The sequence below is a fragment of the Acanthopagrus latus genome, chromosome 10 (genome assembly GCF_904848185.1).
Source record: "Acanthopagrus latus isolate v.2019 chromosome 10, fAcaLat1.1, whole genome shotgun sequence".
NCBI lineage: Eukaryota > Metazoa > Chordata > Actinopteri > Spariformes > Sparidae > Acanthopagrus > Acanthopagrus latus.
The window spans coordinates 1,049,151-1,061,607 of NC_051048.1; the positions used below are offsets into that span (position 1 = coordinate 1,049,151).

Here is a 12,457-nt window from a genome sequence, read left to right on the forward strand (position 1 = left end):
GACACCTGGACTCACCACGAGTCTGTCAGCATGTAGAGACTCTGCTGCAGTACAGCTGGAGCTCCACCAGAGGACGCTCTCTGCTGCAGCACAGCTGGAGCTCCACCACAGGACGCTCTCTGCTGCAGCACAGCTGGAGCTCCACCAGAGGACGCTCTCTGCTGCAGCACAGCTGGAGCTCCACCACAGGACGCTCTCTGCTGCAGCACAGCTGGAGCTCCACCAGAGGACGCTCTCTGCTGCAGTACAGCTGGAGCTCCACCAGAGGACGCTCTCTGCTGCAGTACAGCTGGAGCTCCACCAGAGGACGCTCTCTGCTGCAGTACAGCTGGAGCTCCACCACAGGACATTATTTCCCCATGTGTCAGAGGGTCAGATAGATTTGTTCCTTCTGTCTTTCACTGACTCACTGGGACAAACGTGTTCAAAGGTCCAGTGGGCTCATCATTCACACAAATTCACAATCACTCTGATCTTTCCATACAAGCGTATGGTGTCAAGCAGACTTCCTAACTTACTCAGGCAGGTGGTTTGTTTGGCACATTTGTTCTGAGCACCATCCCTTGTTTATTCTGTATACTTATTTCATAAATATTTTCAGTCATACGGCCATTTTATTGTAGTGGGGCCTCTCATATGATATTATACTATATCATATCATTATTGCAGTACCTCATATCGGATTATAAAATTATTATATTTGATTATGTGCAATTATTTCATTATATTTCCTGTTATCAGGTTTGCACGAATCACTCCTATTCAATTTCTTTCAGGTGGTTTTCATAAACCGTTCTATCCCTAAATATATATATATATATATATATATATATATATATATATATATATATATATATATATATATATATATATATATATATATATATATATATATATAATCAATCTTTTACATGCTTTACTTATTACTTATTAGGTACAACAGCTTCTTGCTGCTTTGGTTTTCTCAGTTTCAACACAAAGTCCAATAACCTTACACTCGGATTTCCAGGATTTACATGGAAAATAGGCGTCCCTCATGGACCCTTTTACATATGAACTCACTACCACACAGGAATTACCTTACGTGAACAACCTAGGTTTTCAAATTTGAGCAAATGAACACTGCTGCTAGGTTTTTAATTCATACAGTGTAACATGTGACCACATTACACCAATCCTTGCTGCCCTTCACTGGTTATCTGTGAGTTTTAGAATTGATTTTATTTTTAAAAGCCTTGAATGGTCAGAGCCCTGCCTATATCCGGCCCCTCAGCTATGGAACTCCCTGCCTGGAGATCTCAGGCAGGAAAATTCAGTATCCTCTTTAAAATCCTTTTTTAAGACTCACTTTTACCTTATCACTTTTTCTTAATTAATTGTATTGTAACTATTTTAATTATTTCATACATTATGTCTTTGTTGGAATTTAACCCATTATATTATCTGTTTACTGCGTTTATAAGCTTAACTTTGTAACTTGTTTGTGAAACGTGCTCCTTAATAAAGTTATTGTTATTATTATCATTATTACTTTGGCGCCATCTTCCGTCGATCGAAGAGAAGTGTCGCTCCTCCTTGGCTGTTTCGAGCCGGACGACATTCGCGCCTGCACCAGCGCAACATCCGCTCCAAACATTCCCGCGTAATTTTCTACCGGTAGCCAGACTTCCGTGCGGCGGTGATGCGGAGCTAGATCCTCGGAGACACTGGAGGCTGAGAGCGCCGCCGGCTCCAGCAGCATGTCTAAAGCCGAGATACTGAGAGGGGTCGTGGCGGAGAAACTCACCACCGCCGCGCTGGAGATCTTAGCGGTCGTGGAGAGAACCGTGGCCGGGTACGAGGAGGAGGCGTCGGGGCTGAGGCAGGAGATCGACCGGCAGAGCCGGCAGCTGGAGCTGCTGCTGCAGCCGCGGGTCAAACTGGAGAGAATATGACGGTGTCGGTCCAGTGGCTCGATTAAACGGTGTTCTGACATAACGAACCTGCTTTACAGAACAGTCATTTTAAGGTTCAGCTGCTGCGGGAACCACCTGCAGATATGCACTGACAGAATCTGACAGCTGGATCATCACTCATCAGTTCGGCTTCCAGTCTGACTAACTGCTCATTTTAAAACGTTAGATACAGAGCAAAGTGTATGATTTTATTCACTGTTCCAGAGTAGTTTTATAGCTTAAACCTCTCTCATATTCAGATTGATAACATGAAATAATAATAACTGTGTTCATGTAAAACGGTTTTAGCGAGGTGCATCCTGATGTGAGTATCTAGTTTTAAATGATTAACAACAAAACCTCCTGTGTCTTGTTTGTTGGTTCTGATCCAGATGATGAGTTTCCTGTCTGTGAGCCGACAGCTGGAGGAGAAACTGAAGAGGAAGAGCAGCACAAACCTGAGCCCAGTACGTCTTTAAACCAACACATGGTCACCACAACAGTACCAGACTCCCTTAACAAATGTGGTGATTTTTAAGAGTTGTTGAGTTAAAACACACTTTATAACTTTATAACCTCTGTCAGATTGTAACTCACTGTGTCCTTCTTGTAAATTCAGCAATAAATGTAATACATGAATCCAATTATTAACCAGTTTGACCAGAATCCCTTAATAAATCTGCTAATTTTAAGAGTTGTTGAGTAGCATAAAGCTTTATACCATTATGAAACTGTGTCTCTGACAGATTCTGACTCATTGTGTCCTTGTTGTAAATTCAGCATTAAATGTTCCAGCTGAAGTTGTTTGTCTCCGTGTAAAAAGTGTCAGTTTGTGGCAGCATGTCTGTACCAGCCTGTCTGCTTCTGTGTCTAAAGTGCTAAAGTCTTACCTGCCAACATTGATCAGCTGTTTGAACACACTGTTTACACTGATTTCACCATTTACACTCCATTTATGAAAGAAGAAACATGTTATTGATCTGAACATGTCACATGTTACAAAGACACTAAACAGGAACAATATAGGCGACTTCTTTGTCCCCGTGGAGAAAGTCCCCAGACTCCCTTAACAAATGTGTCAGTTTAGTGAGTTGTTGAGTTGGAGACACTTTATAAACTCTGTGAAACTCTGTCTCTGACTCATTCTGCATTATTTGGACCTTCTCGTTAATTCAGCAAACGTTCTACATGAACCTCTTTCTGTCTTTGAGTAGAAACATGGAGTTTGTGTGTCTCAGTGATGTTTATCTGCAGACTGAGTGAGGAGCTGAGATCTGATCTGAACTCTTTGTGTCTCTCCTCTAGGAGTTCGGTCTCGCCCGGTTCAAAAGTAACCACGTCAAAGCCATGAAGGGTCTGGAGTATGCACTGTCCAGGACACAGAGTAAGGAACACACAAACATCTGGACCAGACTTCAGGTCACATGAGGTCGTTCTTATCTGATGAGTTTGGTTTTTGGTTTTATTATTTCCAGTGACAATGTAACATGTTTCTGTTCTGAGTGTCTGTTTGAAGAGCCAACCAGAAGGTGACTGTGGTACAAAACATAAAATAAAATAAAGTGCCTGTTTGTTGTTTTTATTAAAGCAGCTGACTCCCCTGCTCATCTCCATGGCGATCAGGGAGGTACATTGGAGAAGCACAAGCCCCTCCCACCACAGACCACGCCCACCCAGAAGCCCAGTTTGTCTGATCTTCGGTCGACCGAGGAGAACATGAAGCAGAAAATAATAAATATCATTGACTCAGTCATCCTCCTGTGAACTACAATCAGTCCCAGATTCTTTGGGAGTGATTCTGTAAAATAATCCTTTTATTAATTTCTGTTGTTATTTTTCTCTACATGAAGTTTCAAACATCAAGTTTTTTTTTTATTTTTGTTAAAAAGGATAAAAGATGTCTGAGTTTTTCTAACAATCTATTTTAGGACACTGTTATGAAGTTATTTTCTGTTTTTGTAGTCCTCATTTTTATATTTTTATATAAAGTTTTTTTTTTCATTTTGACTTATTTTAAGGTATAATAATGAAATATTTGTTGTTTCATCTCTTGAAAGGACACTTTTCTATAATCTTCGTCCTCTCGTGTCATCTGTAGCTGTTGCATGCTCAAAGGTTCAATGTGGAAGAATTTTAGTAGAAAACATGAAAAAAAGTAACTCAAATAATCAACAGAATGTGAAGAAAAGGACATACTGAAGTTAGCATGCTAACCTGCTAGCCCGCTCCTGTGCTAGAAATGTAAACAAGAACTCTACCCATGCACCCAGTGTAGCCTGCTAGCTGTACAGCTAACTGACTTAACTAGCTGATAGCTGCTACAGTTAGCAGCAGTTACCGAGTGATGTGTTTGTTCTCTGATGGTTTGAAATCGACAGGTGGGGAATTCTTACATGTTGAACGTGAATTAATGTGGGTTAGTGGGGAAGGGGGATGTTGTTTGGGTTATTTTCTGTATTTGCGTCATGAAATAGTTTCATGTCTGTTCATGAACGTTTCAGATCAGATCACAGCCGTCAGTTTAGATCCACAGATGTTTAGTTAGACGCATGTTTCAAACTGTCACAGATCAGATGCATCATCGCCCTCTGCTGGTCAGCTCCTCATGATAAACTTCATTAGTTAGAGTATTATTGTCCTGGTTGATTTGCGGTCAATAAACCTCACAGATCAGCTGTTTTTCTGTATATATAATACATTCATTTAACTTCCATCTGATTCCACTCTCGAAGTAATGCTGCGTTCAAGTGCTGCTCGGATGATCCCACTTCCTGGGAAGTTGTTCTGCCCACTTCTAGTGCGTCAGAAACTGGGATCAACGTGGACAATGTTTAAACAACATGATAACAGAAGTTTCCAGTATTTTCAGAGACAAAGAATATAAACAGAAACATCATGTTACCATCAACACAATGTTTACCTACGTCCGTCATGTTTCACTGTCACAATGTCGACTCTGAAACTGGTGTACCAATATTTTCTCTGAATTTCCAGGTCGTTGCTCAGACTTGAGGAGACCAAATACTTTCTCGTGATTAGTCCGACACCACATGAACTCTGAAAGTCTTTTAGTTGCCTCCTGCTTTAGTGAATTCATCCCTTCAACACATCAGTAGCACCTGATAAAGAAACGTTAGCTACTGAACAACATAAGTTTAGTTATTGCAGAACTGTCACCAAGATGTCGAGAAAGAAACGTATTGTTTCAAATTATTTGTTTAATTTTATTCTTTAGTATTTAAGATCAGGTACAATTGCAGGGAAATGAAGTTGCTTTCAATCAAATCAAACAAACAACATTAAAATATGAAAAATGTAATAAAATATAGAATATCATGATAATAATGATAATCAACTCCCCATAAATATATTGATACAACATACTAGAATAAATAGAACTGATTAAATAAAGAACTGAAACTTGAAACCAGGAATTGTATTGATTATAGACAAGATACATACCCCTTTTCCACCGGGGTGGTTCAGGTACCGGTTCAGGAGTCAGTGTCTACTCTGGAACCAGTTCTTTGCATTTCGACATCTAAAGAACCGGCTCCGGACGAGAACTGATTCCAAAGTGGTGCCAACACTTTGCTGGTCTAAAACAAGCCCCGAGGAAGATCGCTTGACTTTGAAGACAGTTTTTCATAGTGGCCAAACTAATTAAGTCATCCTGTGATGCACTGCGGTCCAAAAAGACTTGTTCCCATGAGCCGATATTGTGTAAGCAGGGTCTGTAAAAGGGTGGATACATTTTAATAGAGCGTCAGAACCTCCTTAACACGACTCTTCATGCCATACCTTCATGATTTGAGTCCTTTGGTCCAATAACATTTGGAAAGTCTTAAATTAAACCGGAAATGTTTGGAGTTGGTTTCAAAACACTGTAAGAATGAACACCGACTCAAGATTTGATATGATGATGTTGGTCTAGAAAAAAAAACAAACAAAAACCTGTCAGGCTCAAACAAGGAGAAAGGACTCAGATGCAGAATATCAAGTGTATAGGCAGGTTTTATTTTGCTGAATTGCAATTTCTTAGGAATGAATGATAAATCAACGGCTATGAAAGGTTTCTGAAGACAGACAAGACAAACAGGACAAGGAACAAGCAAAACGAAAAGCGCTCCCGAAGGAGGATCTACACTGCTCTGAAAACTTGATTATGAAATCTTAAAATGGAAAACAAAATCCCTCCTAAGAGGTCAGCACAAAGGCTATGAAATTATCTGCACTGAGTAGAATAAGAAAGGTACAACAGAAAGCGCTCCACACGGAGGAAACAAAAGGGCTATCAAAATGCCTAAACTAAAAATCAACACTCTAACCAGAACTTTAGAAACAAAGATCAATCAACCCAAGAAAACAATTACAGAAAATAAAACTTGACAATACTTAGCTATGGTTGGCAAGACGTGACTATGAGCAAGGCTTCCGTATTCGATAAATGACGATATACTTCTGCGACGCAGACAGGGGCAGACAAAGACTTTATACACATGAGGACGGGGGCACAGGTGAAAACAATCAGGGATCAGGGATGACGTCAGACCGGGGACACAAGGGGAAGGGCAAGTGACCTGAAACGAGAGGAGAGTTATTTTTCAAAATAAAACATGAAAGTCACAGGACAAAAAACCCAAGACAAGACATCCCTCACCGCGTTGTGACAGTACCCCCCCCCTCTAGGGCCGACACCTGACGGCCCAGGTTGTTCAGGATGGGACCTATGAAACTCCGTGATGAGATCGGGGTCTACTATGTGTCTAGAAGGTACCCATTGTCGCTCCTCGGGTCCATAGCCTTCCCAATCCACTAGATATTGTCTGCCCCGGCCCCGGTTACGAACCGCCAAAAGTCGTTTAACCTTATAAACCGGACCTCCATCAATGACCTCGGGTGGTGGTGGGGGCGTGGTGGTAGGTATCATCTTACTTTCCTTGGCAGGTTTGACCTGGCTGACATGGAACGTGGGATGCACTCTTAGGGACCGGGGCAGACGAAGTCGGACTGCAGCGGGTCCGATGATTTTGGTAATGGGGAAGGGACCCACATAACGAGGAGCCAGCTTCTTGGAGGAAACCTTAAGGTTGAGATCTTTCGCCGACAGCCACACTCTCTGGCCTTGTTGATAGTTTGGAGCTGGGAGTCTTTTCCGATCCGCGGTCCTCTTGACGCGATCGCCCTGGCGAATTAGAGTTTGTCGAGCGGCGGCCCAAATGCGTCTGCAGCGTCGAACCATGGCGTAGGCTGAGGGGACCGAAACTTCACCCTCATTGTCTGGAAACAGAGGCGGGGGGTAACCTAGGGCACAATGAAAGGGAGAGAGACCAGTAGCGGATGTGGGTAATGAATTATGCGCATACTCAACCCAGACCAGGTGTTGGCTCCATGTTGAGGGATTCTGGTGAACCACACATCGGAGGCCGGTTTCCAGTTGTTGATTGAGGCGTTCGGTCTGGCCGTTGGCTTCAGGATGATACCCGGATGTCAGGCTCGCTCTGGCTCCGATGAGGCGGCAGAATTCCCTCCAGAAATTGGACACGAACTGGGGCCCCCGGTCAGAAACAATGTCTTTGGGAAACCCGTGGACACGAAAAACAGTGTTCATCATGACCTCTGCCGTCTCTTTGGCAGACGGTAGCTTGGGGAGAGCGATGAATTTCGCCATCTTGGAGAATCTGTCCACCACCGTGAGGACTGTGGTGTTTCCTTGTGAGACCGGGAGCCCAGTGACAAAGTCCATCGAAATGTCCGCCCATGGTCGGGACGGAATGGGGAGCGGTTGGAGTAACCCCGAGCGAGCCCGTGATGACGTTTTGTTGCGTGCGCAGACCGAACAAGCCTCGATGTACTCCCGTACCTCCGACTCCATGGCGGGCCACCAGAATCTCCGGGAGATGACGTACATAGTTCTCTTGACTCCCGGCTGACAAGAAAGCAGCGAGGTATGCGCCCATTGGATCACCTGTGGCCGCAACTCTGAGGGAACAAACAGACGGTTGTCGGGACAGCCACGAGGTGAGGGGGTGCCACCATTGACTTGCTTAACCTCATTCTCTATAGGCCAAGTTACCGCTCCAACCACACAGTTCAGCGGAAGGATAGGTTCGGTTTGCTTGGTCTTTGGCTCGGGATCGAATAGTCGAGACAACACATCGGGCTTGATGTTTCGGGACCCCGGCCTGTAGGACAGAGTAAAAGAAAATCGGTTAAAGAACAGAGCCCACCTGGCCTGGCGAGAGTTGAGTCTTTTAGCCTTTCTGATGAATTCGAGATTTTTGTGGTCTGTCCAGACAATGAATGGTTGTTCGGCCCCCTCCAGCCAATGCCTCCACTCCTCCAACGCCAGTTTTACTGCTAACAGCTCCCGGTTGCCAACATCATAGTTGCGCTCTGCCCGGGACAGCCGTCGTGACAGGAAGGCACAGGGGTGCATTTTGCCATCCTCCTCAGACCGCTGGGACAGCACAGCTCCTACTCCATCGTTGGATGCATCCACTTCAACCACGAATTGTCTTCGAGGGTCAGGCAGAGTGAGGATAGGTGCCGTGGTGAAACGGTGTTTAAGTTCCCGAAATGCTTTGTCTGCCTCTGGGGACCAGCGAAAAGGAACCTGGGTGGAGGTAAGAACATGGAGAGGAGCTGCTATTGCGCTGAAGCCCCTGACAAACCGCCTATAAAAGTTCGCAAATCCCAAGAATTGCTGAACCTTCTTGCGGCTGTCTGGAGTAGGCCATTCTGCCACAGCGCTCACTTTAGCCGGATCCATCTGTACTCTTCCAGGGGCTACAATGAAGCCCAGGAACGAGACAGTATCGGCATGAAACAGACTTTTTTCAGCTTTGACATACAGTTGATGTTCCAGCAGTCTCTTAAGGACCTGTGTGACATGGATTTTGTGGGTAGCGAGGTCAGGAGAGTAAATTAAAATATCGTCCAAATAGACATAGACAAACTGGTCCAGGAATTCTCTCAGAACGTCGTTTATCATGGCCTGAAAAACAGCAGGAGCATTAGTGAGGCCAAAGGGCATGACGCAATACTCGTAATGTCCGCTGGGGGTGTTGAACCCAGTCTTCCACTCATCCCCCTCTCTAATGCGGACCAGATGATAGGCATTGCGCAGGTCTAACTTGGTGAACACCTTAGCCTGTTGAAGCTGGTCGAACACAGTTGTCATGAGGGGAAGAGGGTACCTGTTCTTTATTGTGATGTCATTCAGAGGGCTGTAGTCGATGCAGGGGCGTAGCGAACCGTCCTTCTTTCCAACGAAGAAGAAGCCTGCTCCTGCAGGAGACGAAGATGGGCGGATTAACCCCGCCTTCAGGGAAGCGGAGATATAATCAGTCATCGCCTGGCGTTCTGGACCCGAAATGGAGTACAGACGTCCCTTGGGGATGGTGGATCCCGGAATTAAATCAATGGCACAGTCGTAGGGGCGATGTGGGGGAAGAGACAGGGCTTTAGATTTACTGAAAACTTCTTTTAGTTGATGATAGCAGGATGGCACCGTGGTCAGGTCGGGGTAGTCATTGTCTGTGGCGGGAGTGGTAGAAAACAAGTTAATTTCAGTGCATCGATCCATGTGTCCCTGTCTCTTACATTCGTCTCCCCATTCCCTGATTAGTCCATTTTTCCAATTAATATGAGGGTTGTGTTTGTATAGCCATGGTTGTCCCAAGATCAGGGAATGAGAAGTGGAGGTGAAAAGGTGAAACTGGATCTTTTCATGATGTTCGCCAATTGACATTTTGACAGGTTGGGTGAGATGAGTGATATTGAATATTTCTTTGCTGTTGAGGGAACGAGCACGGATAGGTGTGATTAGCGGTTCGCTAGCTAGCTGTAATTTGTGTGCCAGGGCCCAGTCCATCAGACTCTCATCAGCTCCCGAATCAATCATGACTTTCATTTCATGTAATGAGTTCAAAATTACTGGCGTGAGGGTGCGAAATTTGGTCTTGGAGACCTGATTTGAACTCACCGAAGGCTTCTTCTTAGCCGGGCAGGAGCTGATGAGATGGCCTGGATTGCCACAGTAAAAACACCTCCCCTCCTGTTGTCTTTTCTGACGTTCCTCGAGAGTGAGACGAGCTCTGCCAAGTTGCATAGGTTCCTCGACGAGTTGAGGGGGCTTCTCAGATGCGACCGGAGAGAAGGTCCGCCATCTTGATTCTGGAGCGGAGATCGCTCCTCCTCTCGCTCCCGATTTCGGCTCTCGCTGTCGTCTGAGCTGGTTTCGCCGGTTATCGGTACGAATAGCGAGGGTGATGAGGTCATCTAAGCTTGTAGGTAGATCCAGAGGTACTAGTAGATCTTGAATGGCGGAAGATAAACCTTTCAGGAAGACGTCATACAGAGCGGTGTCGTTCCACCCACTCTCGGCCGCTAGCGTGCGGAATTGAATAGCATAGTCACACACTGAACCATTACCTTGTTTCAAGGTGCTAAGTTCTTGAGCTTTCTCCCGGTGGGAGCTCACCGGATCGAAGGTCTTGGTCAGCGCTGCTTGAAATGCCGCTATGGATTCGCACACCGCGGAACTCCGGCTCCATTCCGCGGACGCCCATGCCTTGGCTCTTCCCGTCAAATACGATAGCATAAATGCCACCTTCGCCCGCTCTGAGGGGAATGCATGGGGTCTGAGCTCGAAATGAATCGAACAGTCGATCAGGAAAGTCTTGCACATCCCAGGCTCTCCGCCATACTGAGCTGGCGGTGCCAGCTTACATGACGCTCCTCCGGAGTGTGTATTCGCTTCCGGAAAAACGGGGGTGGGCGGAGGCGGCGCTGCAGGGCTCGATTGGCCGAGGTGACCCAGAATCTCTTGCAGCTGTGAGGAAAGTTGACCCATGTTGGCCGCCATGGCGGTCTGGAACTCCTCCTGCCTGGTTAGACGGGCTTCCTGCGCTCTCAGAACCTCTGAGAGCTGCTTGGCTTCTGCTGAGTCCATGTAATGGCAGAAGTATTCTGTCAGGCTCAAACAAGGAGAAAGGACTCAGATGCAGAATATCAAGTGTATAGGCAGGTTTTATTTTGCTGAATTGCAATTTCTTAGGAATGAATGATAAATCAACGGCTATGAAAGGTTTCTGAAGACAGACAAGACAAACAGGACAAGGAACAAGCAAAACAAAAAGCGCTCCCGAAGGAGGATCTACACTGCTCTGAAAACTTGATTATAAAATCTTAAAATGGAAAACAAAATCCCTCCTAAGAGGTCAGCACAAAGGCTATGAAATTATCTGCACTGAGTAGAATAAGAAAGGTACAACAGAAAGCGCTCCACACGGAGGAAACAAAAGGGCTATCAAAATGCCTAAACTAAAAATCAACACTCTAACCAGAACTTTAGAAACAAAGATCAATCAACCCAAGAAAACAATTACAGAAAATAAAACTTGACAATACTTAGCTATGGTTGGCAAGACGTGACTATGAGCAAGGCTTCCGTATTCGATAAATGACGATATACTTCTGCGACGCAGACAGGGGCAGACAAAGACTTTATACACATGAGGACGGGGGCACAGGTGAAAACAATCAGGGATCAGGGATGACGTCAGACCGGGGACACAAGGGGAAGGGCAAGTGACCTGAAACGAGAGGAGAGTTATTTTTCAAAATAAAACATGAAAGTCACAGGACAAAAAACCTAAGACAAGACATCCCTCACCGCGTTGTGACAAAACCCACTTGTATCAGGGGTTTGGGGGACGAGGTTCCCAAGGACCAGCTTGTAGCTTGTACCAAATAATGAGAACTTCCAGAACTTCCTTCAGCTTTCCAAATAAGTTGAGGGAAGTTGTGTTTCTCTTTTGCAGCATTAGGGGACTTAAACCTGGGCCAGTCCTCCTCACTCTCACTCAGTGTTGAACCTCCAACCTGTTTGTTTTTCTTTGTAGAAACAGCAGAAACATCGTCAGACTGGCAGGCAGAGAGAACAATAAGTAGACCGCCTGCATGATACAACCCATGACAGCTGAAGAGTAGCTTACCACAACAACGGCCGCCGCATTCCAACCAAACTTCAACCACAGAACTCCCATTATGGTTATGATGGTTTTAACAGCCCTCTGCTTTGATTTGTCAACCTGCATCCTGTCCCCGCCCCCATCCCCTGGCCGTGGGCGAATCAGAACGCAGAAGACAGAGATGCTGAGGAAAGTCATGACGACTAAGGAGATGACGAGCATGAAGCCGGCGGGCAAAAGGACCATATAACGGAGCAGGACAAGGAACAAACCCCCCACTCCGAAGGATGTCAACCAAACGCACCCAATGGTGATGTTCCTGATCCTGACTCCACCCGCCTGTCTCAGACCCAGGTAAGTGATGGGGTGAACCACAGCCAGGTAGTGCTCCACACAGGTGAGGATGGGGAAGAGCATCTGTCCAAACCAGACGTGAAACCCAATGAAGCCCGAGACATAGTTCATCACTGAGAGACCGTGTTTGCTGCTGAAGTAGTTGAGGACGTAACTAACGGCTGCAATCAGCTCAACGGCGGCCATGTTGTA

At 45.5% G+C, this 12,457-nt stretch overlaps 1 protein-coding gene across 5 annotated transcripts; it reads left to right on the forward strand.

Moving 5' to 3' along the window:
• Nucleotides 1-1,613: 1,613 nt before the first annotated feature.
• On the forward strand, nucleotides 1,614-4,727 carry LOC119026751 (PRELI domain-containing protein 1, mitochondrial-like). Of its 5 annotated transcripts, none has more exons than XM_037111290.1 (4): nucleotides 1,614-2,135; nucleotides 2,327-2,401; nucleotides 3,240-3,318; nucleotides 3,526-4,727. In XM_037111290.1, exons 2-4 carry the CDS (start codon nucleotides 2,327-2,329, stop codon nucleotides 3,696-3,698), a joined length of 327 nt encoding a protein of 108 aa, XP_036967185.1. In that variant the 5' UTR covers nucleotides 1,614-2,135; the 3' UTR covers nucleotides 3,699-4,727. The 5 variants fall into 5 exon arrangements, with proteins under 5 accessions (XP_036967185.1, XP_036967184.1, XP_036967181.1 ...); XM_037111289.1 differs by having other exon boundaries at nucleotides 1,614-1,834; nucleotides 3,523-4,727; XM_037111286.1 differs by having other exon boundaries at nucleotides 1,620-2,135; nucleotides 3,523-4,727.
• The last annotated feature ends 7,730 nt before the right edge of the window (nucleotides 4,728-12,457 follow it).